Raw genomic sequence first — 27,765 nt, 5'->3', positions numbered from 1 at the left:
TTCTGTTCCCCTGGCTCTTCTTCCTGTTTTCCATGGCTCCCAGATCTGAATCTCACTGGGTATACCCAAAAGAAACAGACTTCCATTCTAGGCTTGTGCAGGAATCTAACAGTCATGGGTACTTATTATGTATTAACAATAATTTTTTTTTAAATCTTTAAAATCCATGCACAGCAAGCCCCCCCAGAACCCTGCTCCGTGTCCTCCCACATTTGTTCCAAGCATGCTCAGTCCTGTCCTGACTGGCCTCAGCCTGTGATCCCACATGGGCAGGGAAGGGAAGGGAGAGACTCTGGGAAGAAAAGGAAGCTGCCCCACATACCCTGGGGTCTGTATTCCCAGGGTGAAGGACTGTACCAAGCCATTTATAGCCTTGGAATCATGAACTGGCATGGAGTGCAGACAGGAACTGAGCCAGGTCTATTCTCATTTGAGCTTCATCAATAAAGAAGAGGTGCCCCTGTGGGTTTCTAGTTGCAAGAGTTTCTATTTGTAGCTGTAAAATATAAGAGAAAAAAATTCCTCCTTGGATAACTTACGAAGCCACTTGAATAGCCAATAAAAGAAGAATGAATGAGGATAAAATCAGTCTATCCACTGGATAAAACATTATATAATCATTAAAAATGATATTTATTTTAATTTTTACTGTGAGCATATATTACTTTTAAAAAATTGTGATTTGGGCCGGGCGCGGTGGCTCACGCCTGTAATCCTAGCTCTTGGGAGGCCGAGGCGGGCGGATTGCTCAAGGTCAGGAGTTCAAAACCAGCCTGAGCAGGAGCGAGACCCCGTCTCTACTATAAATAGAAAGAAATTAATTGGCCAACTGATATATATATGTAAAAAATTAGCCGGGCATGGTGGCACATGCCTGTAGTCCCAGCTACTCGGGAGGCTGAGGCAGAAGGATCGCTGGAGCCCAGGAGTTTGAGGTTGCTGTGAGCTAGGCTGACGCCATGGCACTCACTCTAGCCTGGGCAACAAAGCGAGACTCTGTCTCAAAAAAAAAAAAAAAAAAAAAAAAAAAAAAAATTGTGATTTAACAAAATGGAAAAGAGCTAATGATTTCATTAAGAAGTGGGACATAAAATTGTTTACTATAATTACAACTATAAAACACAAAAACATAAACAAAAACTGATGTATAGCTTTACAAAATGGAAGAAATAAACCAGAATGCTCACAGTAATTGTTCACCTCCATAGCTCTAGCTCCTAGCACAGTTAAGTATGCAATAAATATTTGTTGTTCTTGAATAAGCATTGGGATTAGGAATGAATTAATCTATTTTCCAAATTTGGTATAATGAGATTCTATAACTTTCATAATAAGAAAAATTATGTATATAAACATAAGACTGATTTCACGAACCAAAAACATAGGGAAGGCGATATAATGTTATTCATAGACATCGAATGTTAGAGTGACAAAAAATCATGGTTACAAACAGGAAAACCATGTCATTCAGACTAATGGGATTTGAAGTTACTAGAAAAAAATAGAATTATTTTCAATGCAGAAAGATAAGGCTTATCTATAACATGTCAACGTTTTCGACGACTCTGAAATTTGTAAATAGCTGGGGAGTTCACTGTTTCTTTCTTCACCTTCACCTTCTGAGCTTTATCCTGCAAAAGAATAAAAAGGTGATCAGTAAACAGTAAAAGAGGAAGGTTAACAGAGTATCTATTAAAAAGCCCCCCCCCCCAAAAAAAAGCCAACTTAGCCCTTCTCAAAGTTCAAAAGAGACACAGCCCTACTATTGCCCTAGGCATCCATGGTATGCAATGAATTAATGTCTCCCCTGAGCATCTAGAATGGTACTAGCTGTGTATAATTCTTGGGAAAATTGAGAATAAAGGTGTTCAAATAGTTGTTTTATTTAAAATTATATAATTTTAATTCCCTCACGGAACCCCAGTTGAGAAAGGCTGACCTGAATGATCTGCAAAGCTAAAGAATTTGACATTTAGAGAAATGATAATAATATGAAAGAGGCATCTTATATTCCTTAGCTCTGCTATTTAACTACACAATGTTGTCTATTTTTAAACACCAATGAGTGACATGCACTGTTTTGTTAACCTGTTTAAATGTTACGGGAGCTGCTCATAAGCTATAAAGTTCATATGCTACCCGATCCTACCCTTTGCTGTTCCAAAGCACTGACTAATAACCCCCTTATTACCTTCTTAATCAAGGAACATTTCAACACTGTCAGAGTAACAGACACTGGCTCAAACCACTGCCCCTGAGGAGCAGACATTTTCACTGGGGTTGATTTACACACAGCTGAAATCCAGTCTCAGTTAAGACCTTTACAAGAAAGGAAAGGGAAAAAAAAAGGCCTAAGGCTCTCTCTCCTCACCAGAAGATCTTTGCGTGTTTGAATTTTCTGTGCAATAACGAACAATTTCTTCTCTCGCTCAATCCGCTGTGTCAGGCAGTTATATTGCTTTTGCCTTTCTTTAGCTATCCGCTGCAGAAGAAACACAGTAAAATAATTAACAGGACAGTAATGAATAAGGAACTATTTCTTAAATCACTTAAGCCCAAACACATAAATGGTTTCATTAACTACCCCCCTTCTCCAGAAACAACATAACATGATTACTATAAAATTGCCCATTTTAGAAGCATTGCATTCTAGAGCTGAAAGGAACCTTGGACACTATCTTATGGAAACCTGTCATTTTACAAATGCAGAAAAATGAGACTCAGAGAAGAAAAACAACTGGCCCAAGGACACACAGTTCACCTGGAACAGAGTTAAGACTATCCCTGTGTCTCAGGGATCCCAGGAATCTGCATCACTGCACTAAGCTGCTTCAACCTTTGTGCGCAGACCCCAGTCACTTGAGATGACGGCAGCAATGAACCAGTATTAGAAACCCTACACAGAGGGAAGAGAGGGCAATGGAAGAGTCCCCAGGCAGCATGCTGGTGCCTGAGAATCTGAGCGCTCAGAGAGCAGGATTTTTTTCAGCAGAAGCTGAACTGAGAATTCTCACTGCTAACTGGTGCCTCAAAGACCAGTGGAGTCCTTAAGTTTTGGAGAATCACAATAAATATCTGAGAAACTGAGGAAAGCTTTAGGTTCTTTCTTGAAATAAATGTACATACACATTTGTGCCACTATATATACCTATTTGCACAAACTTTCAGTGTGGGAGGGGGGTGTTCACAGACCTCCTAAAGTCCACCCACCCCTTCCAAGTTATAGATTCCCTTGCAATCCACTCAAGGGTAGTCTTTGTTTTGTTTTGTTTTAAGAGACAGGGTATTGGTCTATTATTGCTCAGGTTGAAGTGCAGTGGTGTGATCACAGCTCACTGCAGCCTGAACTCCTGGCCTCAAACAATCCTCCCTCTTAAGCCTCACAAAATGTTGGGTTTATGGGTGTGAGCCACTGCATCCAGCCAAGAGTAATATCTTAATAAAAATAATTTTGCTTTGAACAAAATCAAAAGAAACAACACTGCTAGACAAAAATGGCAAGATTCAGGCCTTCCTTCTTATTAATAACTTCTCAAAAGCTATGTTGATGAACTACTGTACTCAGGAGATTGGAATACTAACCTCTTGAGGGACTACCACAATACTTGAGAAATGTCAGTGACACAGCTCATTGAAAATACTACTAATTTACAAACAGAGTGATCACAAGAACACCAGTGAGCCAGCTCCGCAGCTGGAAGTGTTATCTATGTAGAGAGGAATATTACTGGACCTCAGACTTCAACAATTCACCGATTCTAGCTCACTCTCACAGCAGTGGTTTCAGACAGCTTTTGTTTTCACTTTATCGCACAGACTGTCAAATTTATGGGATTACCCAATATAGTCAAACTAATTAGGGGTATTTATATTACTAAAGCAAGTTTAGCTGCCTCTGAGCTAGAGAAAACTGCTGTGAAATTAAACATTGGAAGCAAAACTGATGCGGTGTAAATGATTCAAATCAAAACAGAACAGCTGTCTGCTTGAAACACATTGACAGCATTTTTTTTTTAAATGAATCAGTCAGAAGTGAGAGTTCAACTGCAGACGGCTTTGAGGAAAAGCATGTCTTCTGCACAACCCAGTGACAGTGATGGGAAGCACGACAAGGAAAAGTCAACACAAAATTCTGGTTACAGATGCCTAATATGAGAGACCCTCTGATATTTGTGTTCACTGCTAAAGATTCAATACCACAGTATACCAAATCCCTTAATCATCAGTGTCCCCTCTTTTCTCTACATTTTAAAAACACTGGTATCCATTACAAGCATTAAAAGTACAAAGCTCAGGGTCAGAGCAGGAAATCAAACCAGATCTAGAAGCCAGAACCTCAGCTCCTAACCACTATACACGTGTCCTCCAATCTTGGAAACCAAGGAACTCTCCTCCACTTACTCCCCCATCGTCAAATCCTCCTTCCACTTTTCTGAGGGACCTTGATGAGTTTTCCATAAATAATTATATTAAATGCAGGGGCAAAAAAAAAAAAAAAAAAAAAAAAAAAAAAAGAATCTACATTCCCCTTAACTCGCATGTAAACAAAAGCAGAGAAAATTACCTTAAGTCGAGTCTGATGGTTAACTCCCTTCACTCTTTCCTTCTGCAATGTCTCTATCCTGGGTCTATTGAAGACTCTGTCGACTAGTTCCGGCGCTGTATGCAGGTGAGTTGCGATATCAAACTGTTCAACTAAAATTCAAGATAATCCTTAAAGAACTGCCTGTTTCTAACACCAAACAACACAGACTCGCATGACTATCCCAGAAACCTTCAAACGTTTCACATACCTTCCTTTTTGGTGTCAAAAAAGAACACATGCTTCTTTTGTTGCTTCCCCTGGAAGTCCAGCAGATGGAGCTCTGATTTTAGTCTTTCAATTTTCTAGAACACAGAAAATGGTCTCCTTTATATTGAGTTCTTCAGGGTATCAAAAATAAATTTGTAAAAAGTTTAAATCATTTCACATCATGTTTGCCAGACAGTAAGAATTTTCTTCATTATTTTAAAGGAAAGGACCACCAAAATTCATCAAGCACCAACTACATGTCAAGTACTTGCAGAGTTGCCCCTCCAAACTCAGTCTTTCAACAATCCTGAGACAGAAATGAGGAAACAGCCTCAGAAAGATTAACTTATCCACAGTCATAGGGCTAGTCAAATGGCAGTGCCAGAATTCAAACCTATGCCTGTCTCATTCCCAAACTTGAATTCTTGCCACTCCACCACACTGACTGTACTTTGATCAGTAGCACAACCAAGCAAGATTGTAAATGCCAGAAGAAATCAACTGATAACTTGAGTTTGATAGATCTAAGTTTCCGTTCTTAACCAATAGAAGTACATCAGAGCAAAGAGTTAATTGTTACCTTAGCCTCTGCAATCCTTTTCATTTCTATATATTTGACATCCTGAGTTCTCATCAGCTTTAGCTGTTCTGGAGTTACTTCTTCCTTTGTCTCCTTAATAACATGAACTCCATCCTAAAATCCAAATTGAAAAGATATATCCCCTATTAGATTAAAATCATTAATGAATTGTTGGCATAGTTCATGGTTAGAATAAAGACGACCAAACGCTGTATGCTAACAGCAATTCAAGGTACGAGGCCCCTGAGGGGCATGCATGTTCAGTGTAGCACATCCACTCCTAGAACAGCTCCACGTGCAAGACAGCTCAGATTCAAAGGCAGGAATGCACATTCCTCACGAAGGAGCAGGTGTGCCTTGGATACTGACCGAAAGCATCTGGAGTAACCAGGGGAGGGCTAAATCAAGGCCAAGGACACTTCCTCTCCATCACTTCTCCCATCATTATTTTCCAACAGTTGGAGCTCAAAACACCAACTGATCCATTAGCTACCCACCTGGAGCTTAACCCGAGTCATTTTATAGTAGAATTCATCTGGATTTTTTTCAAGAGCCTTCTTCCGGAGAGCTCTGAGGTATTCTTGTTTCTTGTGGTAGTCACTAGAAAGCAGGTTAAAGGAGGTTCATAGCAAAAACAAACAAAGAAACAAAAAACCAAAAATAACCACCCCATAATGAGAAAACTTTACAAAGTGAAACTCAAAAGAGCCGACACAGTGACTGGATCTGACCCCCACCACTCCACGTCACTGAGCTGAGCTCATGCCTCCATCGGGTGCACTATCTCGCAGTCCTCTCCTATCCCAATGGAACCTGACAGTTAATAACTGTCCTCATCCTACACATGTCTTAGTGCCATTTATAGCATTATAGGGAGACAACAAGCAAAACACAAATTAAAACTCCTCAGACAAGGTTCTATGCATGCTTGGGCACCAAACGACCAAATATGATTCGAAAACTACACGTAGAGTAGCATGATGACTACGATTGTGGACTACAGAGCCAAGTCTGGGTGCAAATCTGGACTCCACCACTTCTGGCTAAGTAACTCCGGATAAGTTAGCTAACCACTCTGCATCCCAAATTCATCTGTAAAATGGGTATAGTAACAGTAACCTATCCCAGAAGGTTGTTGGAATAAATAAGTGTAAAATTTATAAATCTCCTAGAACATTGCCTGGACCAATAACAGCGCCTAATTATTAATCTTAAAAACTCTGGGACCTACAGAAAACCACTTACTCCATCACCACCACCCATACCAGGAGCATAAGAAGGACCTCACGTGATGTGTATGGCTAACAAATAATTATATTTTGCAAATAAAGTTCTAGTGGAGAAGAATGGGGATAATTGTTTTATAAAATGTATTCAGAGTTCACTATCACCCACGCTCAGTCTCATGAATCCATCTTTCACATCTCTTCATTCCACACCACACACATGGTGATGTAAGAGACTCAACAAATGGCATTTTAGATTATATCTTGCACTTCAAGAAAACAAAGAGAAAAAAGATTCAGCTTTTTGTTCAAACACCAGGGCAGAGGCAAATCAAAGCCATTATGACAAAATGATCTGGAACAACATAATAAAAAAATTCACAATGCAACTACAGTTAAATAAATAAAGATCTGCCTGAACAAAGAGAGACGTTTAGGGTCACAGAAAATTATGTGACATGATGCCAGAGCTTTGGCCATTTTATCAATGGCAGGAAATTATTCCCTGTTGGACACTCAGGCAATTCAGCTCAGTGCAGGGGGCTGTAAGCCTTCTTGGCAGCATTTCTACCAGAAAGACTAAACTCACTCTGCACGAAGTTTGTAATCTTTCTTTTTCTCCAGCAGGCCCAGACGTTTTCGAAAGCCAGGCTAGAAGACAAAAGAGAAAAAATAGTGCTTAGTTTCCTCAACAAACACATACCCAAATCAACATGACACCTAATGGGAACAAGAGTCTCTGGAGTGTTCAGTAAATCCAGTCCTTGGAGCCAACCCACTACCCTGTTCCCTTCCCTCCCCACAGCTGGGCTCTGCCCAAGGATGAGAGGGACCATGCCAGCGCCAGGGAGGTCACAAGCACTGCTGTAGTAGGTTTCTTGGCCTATTAAGGACAGAGAGAGGCAACAATGACTCGGCAGTAAGCAAGCAGTTGCCAGTTGTACTAAAATTACTACCAACTTAATCCAAGGATTTATAAAATACTACAAAGGGAAAACATAGTAACAGGGAGGCAACTGTGGTAAGGGAGCTATATTTAGAGTCTAGAGACTTAGGTTCAAATCCAAAGCTTTACTTCTTAATAATTTGTGACCTTGGGCAAGTCACTTAACTTCTCTGAGCTACTATTTCCTAACAGAAAAATGAAAATAATAGTACCTACCTCTCAGGGTTCTTGTAAGGATTCAATAAGCCTCTGTAAGTGGTAGTGCCTGCACTTGGCTTGACACACATCAGGTGCCCAGCATAAATTTATTGTTATTATTGTACCTTTGGTACAAGGTATGAAAGAAAACAAAGTATGAAAGAAAGTACTTTCTCTGACACAGACTTGGAAAGCATGGAGGGAACAAGGATTAAATCTTGGTATGATCTTTCTACAGGCTACCATTTGTTGAGCATTTAGTATATGTCAGGGTCTGTGCTGGATTCTTTGCCTGCATCATCGTAACAGGTCACATTTATGAAGTTACAAAGCAACATGATACGCTTGGTACACAGTCTCATTTAATGCCCACAACAATCATGGGAAGTAGGTAAAGCAGGCACTACTGTTACTCAATTTTTCAGATGGAGAATGAAGTTTAAAAAATGATATGCCCAAGAACGCAGAACTAGTAAGTGGCAAAGCTAAAACTAGAATGCATTATATCTGTGGCCACAATCTGAGCTCTTCCACATCCAACAGACTGAGATTATTCTGCTATGAAAATCTTGACTTCTGAGGAAATATATATGCCTCTCTACTGTTTAAACTTGTATTAATGTAATAATTTGGGTAGGATTTTTAACAGTGATTTTTCTCATTTTTTATCCTTCAAATGATACAATAACTCAATTTTTAAAACAACACCCAAAACCTCTGATAATTTTTATTTTCATTACATGAGATAAAGGGAGTTTGACATAGTGGAGGAAAAAAACTCAAGAGTCAAAAGAGCAATAACATCAAGCGAGGCAGAAATCTTTAAATCTATCACGTCTGCTTGAATGTACACCTGCATCACAGAAGGAAACCTGGTATTCCATCTGAAATAGCTTATGTAATAACATATACCCTTACACATAAAATATCTTCAGTAGCCCCCCTACTGCTTCACTGAAGGGCCTAAAAGATAAGTCCAAACTACCCAAACAGGGAATGTTTGTGTCAATGAACACTGACATGTAAACACCCACCTTTCCTGCATGGCCTTCTCTTCATCTCTCCCACAAAGACCTTCTATTCCTACTCGGGTTTTGCCATGTCCACAGCCACCCTTGAAACCCCTCTGTGCTAATCCAAATACGCTTCTTACAGCCATGACTTTGGATACCCTATTCAGTCTCTTTAAGCACCAGATTCCTTATTTGTAAGGTGAGGAAAACATCCATATCATACAGATGTTGTAAGATTATATGAGACAATTGTAAACCATGTAGGGTTGCACTTAGCATATAGTAAGTACTCAAAAAGTAAGTTTTGCCTATGAAGGCAAATTGCCTTCTAAGTTCAACAAGTTTCACCATGATGCTTACTTCTCATCTCAACTCTTGCCACTCGTAAGCCTCGTTTGGCACGGTTTTTTGTTTGTTTTTTTTGGAGACAGAGTCTCGCTCTGTTGCCCCAGCTAGAGTGCCATGGCATCAGCCTAGCTCACAGCAACCTCAAACTCCTGGGCTCAAGCAATCCTTCTGCGTCAGCCTCCCGGGTAGCTGGGACTACAGGCATGTGCCACCATGCCTGGGCTAATTTTTTCTATATTTTTTTAGTTGTTCAGCTAATTTCTTTCTATTTTTAGTAGAGACAGGGTCTCACTCTTGCTCAGGCTGATCTTGAACTCCTGACCTCAAGCAATCCACCCTCCTCGGCCTCCCAGAGCGCTAGGATTACTGCAATGAGCCACCACACCCAGCCATGTTTGGCATTTTTTACATGCTATCTCTTACAAAGTTGCCTCTTTATTCATATTCTGGTAGCCTCTGGATTCAAAGAACTGGTGTGATTCCTGGTTTTGCTGCTTGTCAGCTATAGCTGTGTGTTTACAGGCAAAGTACTTAACTTATCAGAGCCTTTGTTTCCTCATTTGCAAAGGTGAGGAAATAATAGCACCTACTTCCACACAGCTGTTGTTGAGGGTTAAATGATAATAAGAGTAAATCATTTTGCACTTTGGCTCTAGCACACATGAAGAATTCTACCTATTATTAACTTTGGATAGGTCCACACATAGACTCCCAAACAAGGTGGCAAATTACACTACTGCTCTTAATACACAACTGAGCACACAACAAATGCTTAATAAATGTCTCATAAATGCTATTAAGGAGGAAAACTGGACAGTGGTTAAGAGGCCTTAGTTCTATCCCATCAGTTAGCTGCACAACTTTGGACACATGTTTCTCATTCCTTCCCCATCTGTAAAATGAAGTTGGACCAGATATCTCTAAGGGACTTTCTGAATCATATATAATGTGATTCCTGAGAGCAGTCAACTAGAAAACTCAATTCTGCATATAAGCTCATTTCTACTCAACTCCCCACACAGACACATCCTCCATAGAAATCCTACAACTGTATATATTCTGCCTCAATTTGGTGTTTGAAAATGGGCAAGTCACTCTACGGACCTCAGTTTCCTCACCTGTATAATGGGGATGGAAAACACCAACATACAGGAAGAGGCATAAATAAAAGCCTATGTGGCAGATGTTCATGAACCACAAAGCCCATGCATGACGACACATTAGTAACACCAATCTCTTTGGTCATGGCCCCCATATTGCTGAGGGCAGAGCTGAGCATTAGATGTAGGTTCCAATTCCAGCGTGGCAGTTATTGGCTATGTGAGCTATGACCTCAACTTCCTCAGGGAAGGCCAGGCACATTACACACATTATCTTACTCAAGTACTGCACTGAAATCTTGCAGAGTGGGTCTGATTATCCCCAAGGAATGGTGAGCAGCCCGAGCTCTTCCTAGAGAGAGAACGACAACCCACCACCAGCATCCCCGCGAGGCTCCGCCCCGGCCGAGCCAGCGTTATTAGCATATATTTGCATGTATTTACATAGCGCGTCTACGTACAGCCGGCAACAGGGCCCCAGAGTGACGGGAGCAAACAGCACATGGGGCCAAGAGCCAGCGCTCGTGGGGCCTGTGCGGTCCTACCTGGCTTCGTTCTCGGTGTTCTCGCTGCCGGGACTTAGCCGCCTTCCGAAAAGCCGCCGCCATGTCAGCTCAGACCTGGAAGATCTCGTAGGACAACGCCGGTTCGCACTGCCTCTGCCACCGCGTCCTCTGATCCTGCCGGAAACAGGCCAAAACCACCGATTCTTAGGACCGCCCACTTCCTCTACGCAGCCTATCCAGAGCCTGCCTTTCCGGAAATACGTCCTCTAACGAAGGCGGCCATCGCAGGCTGCTCCTGGGAAGTGTAGTTTCCTAGATCTAATCTCGTGACTCTACAAGTTGCCGTTCTCATTTGCCAGAGCCTGTCCACGCTACTGCGATCTTGCCTTCGCGCGCGGCCTGCGTGGGCACCTGGGAACACGTGGCTGGCGCTGCCCCCTCCTCCTGAGCTTGGAGTATGCGCATGTGCAGTCACTTAGTCCTCGGCACCAGTTGCCGTGTTTACGTGCAAAGCTAGGAGCCTGTGAATACTCACAGTATTCACAGGCTCAACAGTGTTGGGGCTCAGGACACACCACCCCAAAATGTGACTGTAGGGGACCAGATTGTACCACCCAAAAAGGTACTTCTTTGGCATATTTTCAGCTGGTTATTCTGAGAAACTGTAGACATGGGAGTAGCTCTGAAATGCTGTCCTTTTGTAAAACAAATTTACATCCTATAAAAGATAAAGGAAATCTATATTATTAATAAAATATCTGTATCAGGAAAAGGGCTAACAACTTTTACTACCTGAGAGACTCTATCTGCATAATAAGACAACCTTTATTCACCATACATTACCTTCCCTTCCCATAACTTACATTGTTGCCACCACCCCCAAGAAGCTCCACACCCCTATTATTTTCTGTAGCTTAGGATGCTATATAAGCTTTGATTATCTGCTCCTTCTATTTTTTGCTCTCCCACAATAAGAAAGAGTATTATGTAGAGAGTCAAGAGACTTTAAAACCAAATCTGGGCCAGGCGTGGTGGCTCACGCCTATAATCCTAGCACTCTGGGAGGCCGAGGCGGGAGGATTGCTCGAGGTCGAAACCAGCCTGAGCAAGAGCAAGACCCTGTCTCTACTATAAATAGAAAGAAAGTAATTGGCCAACTAATATATATAGAAAAAATTAGCCGGGCATGGTGGCACATGCCTGTAGTCCCAGCTACTCGGGAGGCTGAGGCAGGAGGATCGCTTGAGCCCAAGAGTTTGAGGTTGCTGTGAGCTAGGCTGACGCCATGGCACTCGCTCTAGCCTGGGCAACAAAGCGAGACTCTGTCTCAAAAAAATAAAAAAATATATTAAAAAAAAACAAATCTGGCTCTGCCACGTACTTAATGGGCTGTGTGACTTTTGGCAGGTTTCTGGACTTGAATGAGCATAATTTTTCTCACCCATAAAATGAGGATACTAATAAGATTCACTTCTTCCCTCACAGGGCTGTCAAGGGCTCACAGTCGAGTTGAGGAGTCATATCTGTAAGCAGAATAGAAGGTGATCACCTAATGGCAGTAGTTAACAAAGTTCTGATCCCCTCGAGTCCTCGCTGGCTGACAATATGAGTGTCAGAGGTGGTACAACGAAATGATTAAGACCGTGACCCGTGAAGGTGTGTTCTGATCCTAACTCTTGGCTTCCAGCTAAAGTAAAGTTAGATTCACTGAGCCTCCATCTCCCCATCTGGAGGTTATAATACTATACCCAGAGAACTGTTGTGAGGATTAAATGAAATAATGTTTGAAGTGCTTTAATTCTAGGCCGGATGAAGTGGCTCACACCTGTAATTCTAGCATTCTGAGAGGCTGAGGCGGAAGGACTGCTTGAGATCAGAAGTTCAAGACCAGCCTAAGCAAGAGGGAGACCCCATCGCTACTAAAAATAGAAAACTTAGCTGGGCATGGTGGTGTGCGCCTGTAATCTCAGCTACTCAGGAGGCTGAGGCAGGAGCATTGCTTGGGCCGGGGAGTTTGAGGTTGCTGTGAGCTAGGCTGATGCCACGGCACTCTAACCCAGGTGACAGAGCGAGACTCCATCTCAAATAAATAAATAAAGTACTTAATGCTGTGTTCACCTATTAGGAAGTTTACAATAAAATGGAGCTATTATTGTTATTTTTATTATTACTAAACCTGCCTCTATGTCTAGAGAGAGGATTGGGTATAGTAGAGTATTCCAGAGGCATTTGGTTTCTTTTCCATCATGTGAAACGGGTTCTGTAATTGCACCCGTTTCTTTTTTTTTTTTTTTTTTTTTTTTGAGACAGTCTCGCTCTGTTGCCTAGGCTAGAGTGAGTGCCATGGCGTCAGCCTAGCTCACAGCAACCTCAATCTCCTGGCTCAAGCAATCCTTCTGCCTCAGCCTCCCAAGTAGCTGGGACTACAGGCATGCGCCACCATGCCCGGCTAATTTTATATATATATATATATTAGTTAGCCAATTAATTTCTTTGTATTTATAGTAGAGACGGGGTCTCGCTCTTGCTCAGGCTGGCTTCGAACTCCGGACCTTGAGCAATCCGCCCGCCTCCGCCTCCCAGAGAGCTAGGATTACAGGCGTGAGCCACCACGCCCGGCCTGCACCCGTTTCTTAAGACAGGGGTTAGCCCTCCAGCTGAGGAGCTCTGGGTAAATTCTCTTCAGTCCGGAGAAGTGTCCATCCAGTTGACTAGTAGGCAAGAAGGAACTTAAAGTATGAGCTTGAGTCTTAACAATATGCATTAACAAAATTCCATCTCATTTGTCACTTACCGTTGAAAGACAAGACCTCTCATGCCAACCTTTCCAGCCTCATTTTGATTAAAAAGCCCAGCTATCAGGGTGACCAGGTGGCAACTCTAGCCACTCCTGCCACTTCCACTGAAAAAGGGATTGAGTGACCAGCACACCAGGAGAAGCTAGCTCTGTACACTGAAGGTGGGAGGACCCTGAATTTGAATTGTACATCTACCACCTATTGGCTTGTGATTTGGGGCCACATTGTCAAACTCCCCGAGCTTCATGTCCTTCTATATAAAATGGTGCTAATAATAATAACCACCTCATATGTTGTTTGTGAGAACTGAAAGAGGTAATGACTAGCACTTAACATGGTGCCCTGCACAAAGTCAGCGTTTAACCATGTTAGTTCTCCCTCTGCCCTCCCTCTCCACTTCCCCCATGCTCTGTGAAAGTCACCCATGTCACCCTCTCCACTCAAAAATCCATCATCAGGCTTAGAGTCACGAGGAAAGCTTCTGGACAATTAGAAAGAGGGTATCTGCTAAGCCTGGATGCCTGCAAGGGCTCTAGGCAGCCAGTGGGAAGAGTGAGCAATACACCCAGAGAAGGAAGGACGTGTTCTCACTAGGGGGAAGGAGGGCTTGTGGTTACAAGCATCAGAGAGTGATTCAGCACCCAGAGGAAGCCATGACAGGCCTGTCAGTAGTCACCCAGAGCCTTCTCTCAAAAATCCTTGCAAGGTGAGAGAAAAGACAGAGGACCCTGAGCACAAGTTAGGAAGGTTGTGTGGGGACCTCCTAAATAGTGGAGGGATAACTAGATCCCACTCACCCAAGGCAAGTCATCCAACACTCAGGCTCTGGTTCCAGCCCTAGCTCAGACACACCTGTTTCCCAGGGAGGGCGGGGGAGGACAGATGGGGAACAGGAACATGGAGTCCCTGTGGCTGATCCTGGACTTCCCTGGACATGTCCTCCTGAGCCAAAATAGAGCAAGCAGAGAAATGTGAGCCCACTGGGGAGCTGGAAATGGAGAGGGGAAAGGACACAGCTTTCCTATGGGGGGCTCACCCCTAGGCTGACCCAAGCCAGAGAGCTAACTTTCTCTGGCCCCTAGAGTCCAAGTCCAGACAGCAGAACTATAAAACTTGACTATGAAAGGGAGGGGAGTGTCCCCACATATTGATGACCTATTGCATGCTCTCATCCAGTCCTCACAACAATGCTCTGAGACAGTCATCCACTCTTCACAGATGAGGTTTACAGAGGTTAAATTACTACAGATGCTGTACAGCCTTATGGTTAAACTCATTTTTGTCATAAAAGACTTTGACTTTTGACTAGATTTGAATCCTAGCTTTGCCATTGTTGGCTGTGTCACTCTTGGCAGGTTACTAATCTCTCTGTGCCTCCATTTTTCATCTCTAAAATGGGGATAATAAATTTATTTAATAAGTTTGTTGGATAATCAAATGTGTTGACACATGTAAAATGTTTAGGGACTGGTGCAAAGTAAGAACTCAGGAAGTACTGGCTCACATTAGGGTTATTCAGAAGAGATATAGCCATGAGTAAAGAACAGAGATCCAAACACTCTGCCCTTTGTCCTGCACCTTCTTTACTCGTTCATAACCTATTCCTTTCTGAAAGCTCCTTACCTTCACCTTGCCCTTACCCCAGAACAGACCTCCTCTTGCTGTCTGCTCCAAGCAGACAAAGTAGTCTTCCCTGCACCCCCCAGAGCTGGAAGTCCCTTACACCTGCAAGACAAATCCCAGTGAAAGGGCCAACCATGGATTGGCTGCTCACTCCCTAGACTCCAGATAGCAGGTACCTGTGGTCCAAATTCAGGTGGGGGTAGGTGGGAGAGGGGTCCAAATTGAAGCAGTATCTGTCATTCATTCATCAGATATTTATTATGCACCAGGCACTGGAATAAGTGCAGGTGTGAACAAAAAGGACCCAGCCCCTACCCTCATGGTTCTTACCATGTAGGCACCAACAATAATAAACAAGCACTTATTTAATTTCAAAAGGAAACCTGGCCTCAAGGGTGACTTGGGACCCAGGAACCCAGGCATATGATGCAGAGATGGGAGGGAAGGGTCCTCAGGACCCCCAGCCTGGGAGAGTTTGGATCCAGCCTGGAATATGGGGAAGCCTCTGTAGGCACCTGAATCTTCACTCTAGATGCTAAGGTTATCCAGGGTTGGTTTGTCTCTTATTTTGCAAACAGCCCAGTAGAGCCTCCTCCCTCCCTCCCCCATGCATCCAGACCAGGCTATTTATTCCTAGTGACAAGCCTGAGGATCCCAGGGGGGGTGGCCTCAAGGACCTGGAGGGGCCTCATGTCCCTGGCTGGCGCCAGTCTTCCCTCTTCCCTCTTGGGCACAGGGAGGAAGCCAGAGGGTCAGACAATGCAGAGGTCCCCTCCCCTCTCCTCCATCACCCTTACAGTAGCACCCTGTCCACTCACACTCCTCCCCAGAAGCCAAACAATCACAGGGCCAAGAATTAGGATCTCCCCTGGGCGTCAAAGGTCAAAACTATTCCTGGGCACTGTGGAAACCAAGGCGAGGCAGGACTTCTCAGTGTCAGGGTGCAGCTGGAGTTGGGGAGGTAGTTACCTCTGGTTTTGCCACTGGGAGTTGGGGGATAATGCCCTTTAAAGGTCAAGACCCTATGGTGGGGAGGGGTCCTTTCTTCACCCCATGTTTTGAGAGAACACCTTGGTCTCCACTGACAGGGCCATGACAGTAGAGTCAAAAGCACCCACTCCTCAAGCTGGATTAAGGCCTCCTTCACAAACTCAGGCTGAGTGACCCCCAGGGGTACACTGGGTGGGGGGCAGGGGGGAGCACAAGGAGACATGAGGACTCTTGGTCCCCAAGTGTACCCGTTACCTAAAACTGAATACCTCCCTCTTGCAGCTGGGGGTTGGGGATGAGGGCAGAGAGGACAGCAAAGGCTGCAGGGAGGGGGAAGGGGCGGGGTCCTGGCCGCGGGGCCAGGTTGGGAGAGCCAGGTTAGGCCGGGCGGGAGGAAGGGGGCTGGGGCTGGCTGGCTTCAGAAGGGGAGGTGGGGGCGGGGTCTGGCCCCCGCCTGCGGGCTGGGGGGCGGGGGCCGGGCGGGGCGGGCCCCCGCGCTCACTTCCTCGGGGAGGGGTTGGGGCCGCGCTCCCACTCGCCCACACAGTCCGTCTGCAGCCGGCAGCCTAGCCTGCAGCTTGCGCGGCCCCCGCTCTGCCCGGCCCGCAGGTAGGAGCCGCCGAGGGACCTGGAGCCCGCTGTCCGGCCCACCCGCGCCGCGCGCCCCGCTCCTGCCTCCCGCTTCGAGGTGAGCGCCCCGCGGACGCCGGCCCCGAGCCCCAGCTGCCCAAACCCGAGCGCGGGCGGGGAGCGCAGGAGGCTCGTTTAGGGCGGAGGGCGGCCGCAGCCCCCAGCCCCTGTCCCTGCCCGGTCCCGGCGCCCGGGGCGCGCTGAGCCCGGGAGAGCGCCCGCCCGGACTGCACCGCTCCCGCTCCGGGCTGCCTGGCGGGGCAGGGGCCGCCGCGAGAGGTGGGCGGGGGAGGGGGCCAAGTTTGAAACAGAAAAGCCAGAGACAGACAGACGGACCAGGAGCGTTGGAGAAACTGAGGCTCTCAGAAGCCGGGTGTAGCGAGAGTCCGAGACAGGCGGGGACAGGAACGACAGCAGGCTGCCGAGATCATTGAAATAAGGACAGACTGGGCTTGCTTACAGAGTTACCGAGCGACAGACCCGAGGCGCAGGGGCGGACCCAGGCTTTGTGGAGCATTTTCAGAAAAAGCAACGTATGACCCAGTGAACACATTGCTGGGGCCCTGAAGCTTGAGCTTCAATAGCCTCATGCTAAATGTACCTCTCTGAGGCCTGCAGAGACATTCAGAGACTAGAGACAGAGACACTGAGCCATGCAGAGATGCTAAGAGACAGAGGCTTGGCTGAAGAGACAGAGAAATGGTAGGGGGTCAGTCGGAGACATTCAGTGGTACAAAGGCACTGAGAGACCAAGACTTGGCCACTAAGGCAGAGACCGCAGAGGCAGGGGCCCCACTGGGGGATAGCCAGTCAGAGATACAGAGCTGCCCCAAACCCAGGACAGCAGCAGAAATGTGTGGGGACACAGAGAGGGCCCAGGGGAGCAGAGCTAGGCATCAGAGGCTGTGACTTAATCAAGGAGGCAGCGAGACCTAGGGGGGTTGACAGCTTCCCAGACAAGCTCTGGGAGACCCAGGCCCAAAACGTTGGGAAGCAAGGCTGTGGGGAAACAGAAACTCTAAGCCAACAGATCCCCCATGGGGCAGAGGACCTGTGACAGTAAGATCGGGATGAAGAAGGAGTCTTGTGTGGGCTCACAGCCACTGATACAGCACCAACTTATTTTTAAACTCAAATCTTGGACGCGCTGCCTCAGCCCTGGGGGACCCGGGGTGAATGAACTGTTCCTCTCCTGTCCCCAGAGCAGCTGTGGGATCCTGCTCCCCACCCCCTTTCCCCTAAGCTGCACTAACTTCCAGGCCCTGGGGAGAGCACAGAGTTTGGGGTTGGTGCCTAGTGGGGGGCGGGGAGGAGTTCAGTTTCTCCCCCTAAGTCTCCTGTCAACTCCTGGGAGGTGGGGGAGGGGTCTGTTCTGATCCTGACTCACAGCTGTGGGGGCCTGGCCAGGGTGCTCCTGGACAGCGGAGCGTGTTGGGAGGTGGTAGAAGGGTTGACTGCTGGCAGGGGTAACTGGAAAGGCTTCTGGGTGGCTTCCAATCACAGGGCCAACAGCTGGGGAGAAGAGCCAGGCTCTGGTGCACCTCCTGTCCCCCTGCCCTTAGCTGACTACCCCCTCCATCACCCCGGCAGCATTTCTGGGGGAGTCAGGGGACCTGGGCTCTGATACCTGAGTGACCTTGGGCATGCCCCTGCCCTGTCCCTGGCCTCCTTGTGCTCAGCTGTAAAATGGGGTTGATACTCTATCTTGCCTGGTGATGAGATGGTGAGAATGTATTTTGTGAGGAGCAAAACAGCATGCAGGTGTGTACACCTGTGTACCTGTGTGAAGGGTCTCAGAGTTATGCTCACTGGAGTCGGGCTGACTGGGCCAGAGCAACCACTGGTCCCAGTGGTCTCCACAGGGAGTCCCACAGGCCTGGAGTCTCCTGTTCTCTCCCTGAGCCTACGCTAAGAACGTCCAGGTCAAGTGCCAGGCCAGCTCCCTAACCCAGGCCTGCTGGAGAAGTTGCTGTCTGGCCTCCAGTGTGAGTGAGGAGCTGATAGTGAAAATATTAATAGCTACCATTTACTGAGCACTTATTATCCGCCAGTGCTTTCCAAGTATTGTTACATTTAAGCCTGCCAACAGCCATAGGAGGTAGGAGGTAGTAGTATCTCATTTAATTAGTTGGAAAAACAGGCTTAGGAGGCTTAAGTGACTTGCCCAGGGTCACACCACCTGGGTAGTAAGTAAAGGAGCTGGGATTCAAACCCAGGTTTATATTTCAGGGCACAAGCCTCTGCACATCGCACACCACAGCCACTTATCCAGCCATACTGAGCTCCAGAAGGTTTACTGGAAGGTGCCTTTTGGGGGCCTGGAGGGGAGGGCAGGGGATGAGAGCCATCTACAAGACAGAGCTCTCCCAAACTCCCTCTGCCAGCCAGGGAGGAATATGAGGCTGGCTCTTCCAGGGAACAGGGGAGGAAGAGGGGGAGGGAGGGATGGGCAGAGACAGGTGGGCCTTGATGGTGCCCTTTACTCTGCCCTCGCCAGAGCCCAGCTGGAGAGACTAAGGCATTGGGGGATTCTGGGAAAGAGATGGAAGCCATACCCTATTTGGGGTGCCCCTGTTTCAGAGTGGTGACTGCCTCCCAGGGGGTGGACCCAGGGCTAGCCTGGGCCTGGAAAGGTGGTGGCGGCTGTGAGCCAAGCCAGGAAGGAAGGGGAAGGCCCTGGGCACCCCCGATGAACACATTCCACCTGTGTGGCCCCCTGCTGCCCAATGGCTGACAGCCCAGGCAATCCTCAGATGTTGGGCCAGAGGAAACCTGGCCTGAGTGGTGGGGAAGGGACTGGGAAGGAGGGGTATCCTCCACCCTACAGCATGGCTCCCACCCCCGGCGTCCTGGCTCTAAAGACCCCAGCTTCTGGTGGCCTCCCATGGTACTGAAGGGCAGCCTTGAACTCACTAGCCATGCCTCCAAGGAGCCTGGAGTCTGAATTTCAAGCCAGAGCAACACATGTTGTCCAGAATTTCCTACTGGGGGTGGCTGAGAAAGGAAGACTTTTCCTTCAACTTGAGCTAGGGCAAGCTCTAGGGAACTGCCAGTCTCTGAGGTCTAACTGGGGGAGTGGTTTGGTGGGGGTTTTGTATGTCCCTTTAACTTCCCCAGGCTCATCTGCAGCTGTGAGGACATCCCCTTCCTATGAGTCCTGGTGTTTCCTCTCCACCACCCCAGGGTCCTAGCCCCTAGAGGACAGGCTTCATGGGGGAGGAGAGCAGGGTTGGGAAGCTATGACTTTGGGGCCAGAGACTGAAGCAGAGCAGCAGGAAGGTCTGGGAACCCCACTTCCCTACTGCCGCACTCCCCAGGCTCCTGTTCCAGAGGCAGCTGTGTGGATGACCTCATCCCGCAAACATGCTTTGTTCCTGAGAAAATGGAAAGTGTCTGAGGTTTGGTGGGGGGCTGGCTGTCTGCAGCAGCGGCTTTCAGGGCTCCCCCCTGTCTTATTCCCCACCCAAGAGGGGGCCTCATTGGGGAGAAATTGTCTTCAGTGGCTCTTGCTCTCTCTCTGCCTTCACTTCTCTGGTCCAAAACACTGAGAAATCAGAAAAGGTGGGGAGAGGCAGGGGGCGGGAAATAATGACCCAGGATGGAAATATGCTGAGGCTTTGCCGCTGCCAGGAGTGATGCCTGGCGGGGGTGGGGGCATGGCAGGGGCACACTGCGCTTGCTCTCAAAGTCTGTCTTCAGTTCCCCTTTGCCTCCTCAGGCATCTCATTTTCTTTTTTTCTCCCCTATTGCTGGCGAAACCTGACATCAGGCCATCTGTGCTGCCACAGCTGCTGCAGATGTTGTAGGCCTAGGCTGCCCAGGCTGGTGTGACCAGAGACACGGCGGGGGTGAAGGGGGGATGAGGGCAGAGGGTCCAGCTGGGGAAGCTTGGCTGTGTCCAGCTTGCAGGATTTCCTTCCTGCTTGAACCTAGGCTGAGCCTCTGAAGTTCTTGTTGCTTGGCTGAGTCTCCTGGGAGGGAAGGCCCGACTTCTCACACTGGCCCCCTCCACCATTCATCAGCTCAGCATCCCTCTAGCATTCCACTGTTTCCTGGATCAGGAGTGGGCGGGAATAGCCCGTTGCCATCCCTAAGTTCCCCATTCCAGAGCTCTGGGTAAAGGTTCCTTTATCCATATTCCTGGAGTCCCTTCCTGGGAGTCAGGAGAGGGTGGGATTACTGATCACAGGGAGTAGGGTAGGGTGGGGTGGCTCCCTGCCCCCTGCTTCTACCACCTTGGGGACAGTAGGGACAGGGGAGGCTAAACTCAGACTGGGGCAGGAAATGAGTCACTGACCCAGGAAAAGCCCCCTCCCCCCAGATCTGCCAGAACCTAGATAAGAAAACAACTTCTGCTTCCTGATTTTTTCCTGACCCCATCCTACCCCCATCATTTAATACAGAAATAAACATGCAGGACTCCTGGGTTCCCAGAAGCACCTCTTCCCCATCCCCACCTGTTCTGATCTGGCATTTCCCATGCCTGCTTTCTTGCCAGGGGCTAAGCCACAGCCCCTCTGTATGACCCCTACCCCACCTGTTCTTCTAACAGGGCTCCCTCACATCACCATCATGAGCGAGGCATTTGACTGCGCAAAATGCAGTGAGGCCCTGTTTGGCCGCAAGTACATCCAGACAGACAGCGGCCCCTACTGTGTGCCCTGCTATGACAACACCTTCGCCAACACCTGTGCTGAGTGCAAGCAGCTTATTGGTCATGACTCAAGGGTAAGAATAAGACCAGGCAGGGCAGGGAGTGGGTGGAGGCTGGTGCGAGGGGGCAGAGGATGGATCCACCAGGCCCTGGTGGCAGTGCCCCTATTATGCTCCCTGCAGGAGCTGTTCTATGAAGACCGCCACTTCCACGAGGGCTGCTTCCGCTGCTGTCGCTGCCAGCGCTCCTTAGCTGATGAACCCTTCACTTGCCAGGACAGTGAGCTGCTCTGCAACGACTGCTACTGCAGTGCCTTCTCCTCACAGTGCTCTGCCTGCGGAGAGACCGTCATGCCTGGTACATCTCCAGGGGCTCGTCCTGTGGGGGGACTGGCATGTTTGGCATCTGTGTGGGGGTCCTTGCATGTGCCTGTCTTATATGTGGAGACTTGGTATGTGTAAAGACCTGTACATACAGCATGTTTCTGGAAATTTAGTATATGCAGGATCTGTCACGCCTGTATGCTCTTATGAGGTTAGCATGTACAGGGATTGGCATGCCCAGGTACACATGAATGCTTAGCATGTACAGAAACTGAGCATTCATGTACACATGAATGCTTAGCATGTGCAGAAACTGACAAGCTTAATATTCTCCTGAGAACTTAGTGTGTGCTGAACCAGTAGGCCTGGTAGACACATGGGGACTTACCATATGTGAGTAGCTGACATGCTTGATACATACCTGGGGACTTAGCATGTATGAAGGTTGCATGTTTGGTACATGTAGGAGCTAAGGGTGTGCTGAGACTGTCATGCTTGGTGTCTTGGAGTTTAATGTGTGCAGAGATGGATAAATAGAGGGTTTAACATGTATGGAGACCTGCATGACTAATAGAAATGTGAGGACTTAGCATACATGGAAAATAATATACCTAGGAGATGTGCAGGCTAAGCATGTACTAAACCTGGCATACTCAGGGCATTAGAACTTTGTGTGGGCAGATATTTGCTTGCCTGGTATATGTGGGGTCTTGTGAATGTGCTAAAACCATCATGTCTGGTGTATAAGGGCTCAGCATATACTAAGACATCATGACTATTACATGGAGGCTTGATGTGTGTTTGGGGAGAGGTTAGCATGTGTAATTTATGTGACAGGGGTCTTGCTGCATGTGCATGGACACCGCCCTGCTCAGGCTATGGGAGCAGTGGGGACTCTCCTGGAGAAGTAACAGAGGTGGCCCTCAGGTGCTTGTGACACAGCATCTGAGTGGGCCCCCTGTTCCCCACAGGGTCTCGGAAGCTGGAATATGGAGGCCAGACATGGCATGAGTACTGCTTCCTGTGCAGCGGCTGTGAACAGCCACTGGGCTCCTGTTCTTTTGTGCCCGACAAGGGTGCTTACTACTGCGTGCCCTGCTATGAGGACAAGTTTGCTCCTCGCTGCGCCCGCTGCAGCAAGGTGGGGGCCGGGCCAGTGGGGGGGGGGGATGAGCAAGGTTTGTTGTGGGGTGGGAATCCCCACTGACCCCTGCTGATGGATGCTGCCCCCACAGACGCTGACACAGGGTGGAGTGACATACCGTGATCAGCCCTGGCATCGAGAATGTCTGGTCTGCACTGGGTGCCAGAAGCCCCTGGCAGGGCAGCAGTTCACCTCCCGGGATGAAGATCCTTACTGTGTGTCCTGTTTTGGAGAACTCTTTGCACCTAAGTGCAGCAGCTGCAAGAGCCCCATCGTAGGTGGGACAAGGGTCAAAGAATGGAGTGGGCAGGGTGCAGGCAAGGGAGTGGGATGTATTGGGTGGGGGCAGGACCACCCCCAGATCTGCAGAGCTAACCTCCAGCCTCCCTCCAGGACTCGGTGGAGGCAAGTACGTGTCCTTTGAAGACCGACACTGGCACCACGGCTGCTTCTCCTGTGCCCGCTGCTCCACATCCCTGGTGGGCCAAGGCTTTGTGCCAGATGGAGACCAAGTGCTGTGCCAGGGCTGCAGCCAGGCAGGACCCTGAGCCAGGGCTCCTGGGCCCAGGCTTTCCCACACCAGGGCGCCAGGACCACGGCTCCTTTTCTAAACCATTGGTGGGACCCAGCCCCTCCCCACAATGGGTCTCCCCCTGGGCTCCAGGATTCGGTCTCCCCACTCTAACATCCCCAAACTGGTACTCCCTGACTCAGGCCCCCAAACCTGGGCTCTTGGAGAGCCTCCATGACTCAAGCCCCCTCCCTAAACGTGGATTCCAGAACTCAGCCCTCACCCCAGATCAGGGCTCCAGACCCCAGCCCTCCAAACCTGGACTCTGGGACCTAGATCCCCTTAAATCTAGACTCCTTTTAATAGATTTTAGGTGTCCTGAGGGTGCCTGAGAAGTCCTCATGAATGGACTATGCTCAGGCTCAGGTAGGACCCATCCCTACCCCCAGGGCTGGGGCTCTTTGAGCAGCAGGTCAGGGACTTGATAGGGGGTCTTGGGGTACAGGTTGTTGCCCAGCCCCTGTCCATTGAGTGTCTTGTTTTATTTCAGCTCCATTTTGCCCAGAGATGGTCAGAGGGGTGGGATTGGCTTGCCCCTCTTCCAGATTCTTCAATAAAGCAGAGTGAGGAAGCACAGGCCTGTGTGTGCGTGTGTCCAGGCTGTAGAGGGGGAAGGAAGGTTCCTTCACAGACTGGGAGACACTGAGCCTATTCTAGACGTCCTCCCTGCAGGGTGGGGTGAAGGGGGGCAGGCCATGGGGTGGGAATTCTCTCCCCAGAAAGGGGATCCCCGCCACAGCTACTGTCCCTCTTGGCTTGCCTTGCCCCTGCTGGCAGAGGGCTTTTTCCTTCGTGTGGGGAAGGGAGAGGTTTAGGAGAGGTTCCAGACGGGAGCAGGGGTGATGGTGGAGTTCCTTCCCCTGGTACAAATCACACCCTCCCTTGGCAGACCTGCCCAAATCCCGCAGAGCAAGCACCCAGTTCCGATCGCCAGTGTGGGGCCAGACCCCCAGCCCCCTTCCCCCTCTTCCCGAGGATTAGCGGGGGCGGCCCGGGATCCGCTCTCGGCCGCACGTTTTTTGCCAAAAAAGGCAAGGATGCAGCTGCACGCGCCCGGGAACATCTGGATCCGATTCCCGGCATGAATGGGTCACGGCCCCGCCCCCCCGTGATTCAAGGGCGGGGGCGGGAATGAGCGAGGGGGCTGTCCCCCAAAGTGGGGCGATGGGGCGGAGCGATGCTCCCCTCTCTCGGCGTCCGGCGCCCCCTGCCCCTGGCGGCTGCGGTCTGGGCCCGCGGTCGGCTGCTGGCGGGCCAGGTACGTGCGCGCCGGCGCCCGGGCCCCTGCGGGCGGGCGGGCCCTGGGCGCCCGGGGAGGGGCTCCTCGGCCCGCGGAAGCCGCGTGATTATATGTATCTCTTGCTAAACCCTCCCGAAGTCTTATGGGGCGGGCATTTTTACTGCCGTTACACAGAAGTGAAGACTCCCAATGTCAGTTGCCCAAAGTCACTAGGATATCCAGGATTCCAATCCGCTTTACGCTGCCTCCCGGGCCCAAGTCTAGTCCTAAACTTTCTGAGGCCGTGGTTGACATCTTCAGTAAACCTTTACGAATGTCCACCATGTGTGTTTATAAATAATAATTACCGCAGATGCTTAAGTTTTTGTTTGTCGTTATCTCCCATCAGCCTCTCTGAGAATTGGGCTGGGGCCTGCCTTGCCCACCCCTCCTTCTCAGCTGCAGGCGCCTACTAACCTTCAATAAATGCCTGTTAAGGAAGAGCAGTCCAAGCATACAAAACGGCTGATGCAAAGGCCCGGAGGCCTGAAAACATGGTGCTTGGGGGAAGCAGCCAGTAATTTCATTTGGAGGAAGAGACTAACATGGCAGGCAGAGCCCGGGTCGTGAAAAGCCAAATGCTAAAACAGACCTCACCCTGTGGGTAGAGCGGCCAAGGGAAACGTTGAAGCCGGGGCGTTAGAAGAGCAGAGCTTTAGAAAGAGCACTCCGACTGCCGCATGAATAATGGATTGGAGGCGTGTCAGACTAGCAGGCTGCTTAGGAGGCTAGTGCAGTGGTCCAGGTGAGCGGTCAAGAGGCAAGTAGCAGCAGCAGCAAAGGCAGGACTTGCTGACTGGTCACAGAATGAGCATGAGGCCAGGCGAGGTGGCTCACACCTGTAATCCTAGCACTCTGGGAGGCCGAGGCAGGCGGATTGCTCGAGGTCAGGAGTTCGTAACCAGCCTGAGCAAGAGCAAGACCCCTCTCTACTATAAATAGAAAGAAATTAATTGGCCAACTAATACATATAGAAAAATTAGCCGGGCATGGTGGCGCATGCCTGTAGTCCCAGCTACTCGGGAGGCTGAGGCAGGAGGATTGGTTGAGCCCAGGAGGTTGAGGTTGTTGTGAGCTATGCTGATGCCACGGCACTCACTCTAGCCTGGGCAACAAAGCGAGACTCTGTCTTAAAAAAAAAAAAAAAAAAAAGAATGAGCATAAAGAAGCATTTAAGGGAAGGAAGGCTTCAGGTCTGAGGCCGAGTGACAAGAAGAATGGTGTTGGTAAGGTGTCTCCTCATCTAAGAAGAAGAAACGTGCAGCTACTATACTGTGTTTCAGTTATTTCAGTATAAACATTTTCTCAGACTTAACATCTCAGGAACTCAAATGTATAATTTGAAGGTGTGTCACAGTTTATTTTTTCTCTCTTGGAAAAGCATAAAATAATAGTGATTTTACAATTGTTGACATCTCATATATGATGAAATACGGAGTACAGAAGCTCCCAAACCTTACCAAAACAAACAAATAAACAAACAAAAAAAACACTCACTGAGTCTCTCCATTTTTTTTTTTTTTTTAGAGAAAGGGTCTCACTTGTTGCTCAGGCTGGGATTTCAGGCATGAACCATGCTGGGGGAGATTTCTTACCTTGCCTCTTTCCTAGTGGCCCAGGAAAAGCCCCAGATGAGTTGTGACTAGGGTCCTTACCTGTAGGTTGGAGGTCTTGCTTAGATTTCCATATACAAATATAATCCTCACAACACTCCCATGAGTAGGCAAAATACGGGTCATTATCTCTATTTTATTTTTAAACTTTTTTTTTTTTTTGAGACAGAGTCTTGCTCTATCATCCAGGCTAGAGTTGCATCATCATAGCTCAGCTCACAGCAACCTCAAACTCCTGGGCTCAAGCAATTCTCCAGCCTCAGCCTCCACAGTAACTGTGACTAAGGCACACACCATCATGCCCAGCTAATTTTTCTTATTTTTTGTAAAGATGGGGTCTCGCTCTTGCTCAGGCTGATCTTGAACTCCTGGCCTTAAGCAATCCTCCCAGAGTGCTAGGATAACAGGCATGAGCTACCAAGCCTGGCCTGTTTTTCAAACTTAAAAACAAAAAGTAATGCACACTTACTGTAAGAAAAATTGGAGAATTCCCAAAAGTAAAGAACAAAAGGTAAATTACTATTAACTCTTTGAGGTTTATATCCTCCTTGTTCTTCTTTGTTAAACATGGATGTGTATATATGTATTTTCATTTTGAGTTTTATTTTTATTATGATTTTTTTTTAGAGACAGGGTCTTACTCTGTCACCCAGGCTGGAGTGCAGTGGTACAATCACAGCTCACTGCAGCCTTGAACTCCCAGGCTCAAGCAGTCCTCCTGCCTCAGCCTCCCAAGTAGCTAGGAGTAGCTAGGACTACAGATGTGCCCGCCACACCAGGCTGTTTTTTAAATTTTTTGTAGAGATGGGATCTCGCTAGATTGCTCAGGCTGGTCTTGAACTCCTGGCCTCAAGTGATCCTCCTGCCTTGGCCTTCCAAAATGCTAGGATTACAGGCGTGAGCCACTGTGCTCAGCCTAAATTTATTTTTAAATTGAAAAAGTAATATGAGTATATATTTTTAAATTTTTTTTATGCTATGCTTTGGGCATATGCAAAGAAAAATCTCCCACCCATACCAGATCAGATCTCCAAGCTGTCTCTCAGGAACAACCACTGTTTACTGGTACTTGGATATCTTTACAGAAATAATCTCTTTGCACATCTATTTTTATACACACTGTTGTGCATCTAGCTTTTTTCAGTTTGTGTGCCATCTTTCCATATGAGCTCATACAGATTTTTTAACAGTTTTATTGAGGTATAATTTACATACCATAAAATTCACACGCTTTAAGTGTACAATTCAATTAATTTTAGCAAATTTAATAGAGTTGTGCAACTATCACCACAATCCAATTTTAGAATATTTCTGTCACTCAAAAGGGATTCCTTGGGTGCATTTGGAGTCACTTCCAACCTCACCTCTAGTCACAACCACTCATCTACTTTCTCTCTCCATAGATTTGCCTTTTTGGGCATTTCTTCTGGA

At 47.9% G+C, this 27,765-nt stretch overlaps 2 protein-coding genes across 2 annotated transcripts; one reads left to right on the top strand and one right to left on the bottom strand.

Annotated features, from left to right (window-relative positions):
• Positions 1-1,364: 1,364 nt before the first annotated feature.
• Positions 1,365-10,926, bottom strand: UTP11 (UTP11 small subunit processome component). Its single transcript, XM_012779904.3, has 8 exons — positions 10,749-10,926; positions 7,188-7,249; positions 5,870-5,972; positions 5,373-5,486; positions 4,794-4,887; positions 4,565-4,695; positions 2,372-2,482; positions 1,365-1,631 (listed from the first exon to the last, which is right to left on the bottom strand). The coding sequence occupies exons 1-8, from the start codon at positions 10,809-10,811 to the stop codon at positions 1,548-1,550; spliced, it is 762 nt and encodes a 253-aa protein (XP_012635358.1). The 5' UTR covers positions 10,812-10,926; the 3' UTR covers positions 1,365-1,547.
• Positions 10,927-16,615: 5,689 nt separating this feature from the next.
• Positions 16,616-24,016, top strand: FHL3 (four and a half LIM domains 3). Its single transcript, XM_012779908.3, has 6 exons — positions 16,616-16,808; positions 21,303-21,478; positions 21,587-21,761; positions 22,699-22,868; positions 22,963-23,149; positions 23,265-24,016. Exons 2-6 carry the CDS (start codon positions 21,323-21,325, stop codon positions 23,417-23,419), a joined length of 843 nt encoding a protein of 280 aa, XP_012635362.1. The 5' UTR covers positions 16,616-16,808; positions 21,303-21,322; the 3' UTR covers positions 23,420-24,016.
• Positions 24,017-27,765: the final 3,749 nt, after the last annotated feature.

The sequence above is a fragment of the Microcebus murinus genome, chromosome 2 (assembly GCF_040939455.1).
Source record: "Microcebus murinus isolate Inina chromosome 2, M.murinus_Inina_mat1.0, whole genome shotgun sequence".
In the NCBI taxonomy this organism is placed as follows: domain Eukaryota; kingdom Metazoa; phylum Chordata; class Mammalia; order Primates; family Cheirogaleidae; genus Microcebus; species Microcebus murinus.
Note: the sequence above shows the minus strand (reverse complement) of the source record. Positions and strands in the feature narration are given on the sequence as shown.

Excerpts from the sequence above, each read along its gene's own strand:
- UTP11 (XM_012779904.3), bottom strand. The coding sequence starts at position 10,811 with ATGGCGGCGGCTTTTCGGAAGGCGGCTAAGTCCCGGCAGCGAGAACAC. Across the intron at positions 2,483-4,564 it reads ACCATCAGACTCGACTTAAG|CGGATAGCTAAAGAAAGGCA; the intron begins GTAATTTTCTCT and ends TTTCTTCTGCAG. Across the intron at positions 1,632-2,371 it reads AAACACGCAAAGATCTTCTG|GATAAAGCTCAGAAGGTGAA; the intron begins GTGAGGAGAGAG and ends ATTCTTTTGCAG.
- FHL3 (XM_012779908.3), top strand. The coding sequence starts at position 21,323 with ATGAGCGAGGCATTTGACTGCGCAAAATGCAGTGAGGCCCTGTTTGGC. Across the intron at positions 21,762-22,698 it reads CGGAGAGACCGTCATGCCTG|GGTCTCGGAAGCTGGAATAT; the intron begins GTACATCTCCAG and ends TGTTCCCCACAG. Across the intron at positions 22,869-22,962 it reads GCTGCGCCCGCTGCAGCAAG|ACGCTGACACAGGGTGGAGT; the intron begins GTGGGGGCCGGG and ends CTGCCCCCACAG.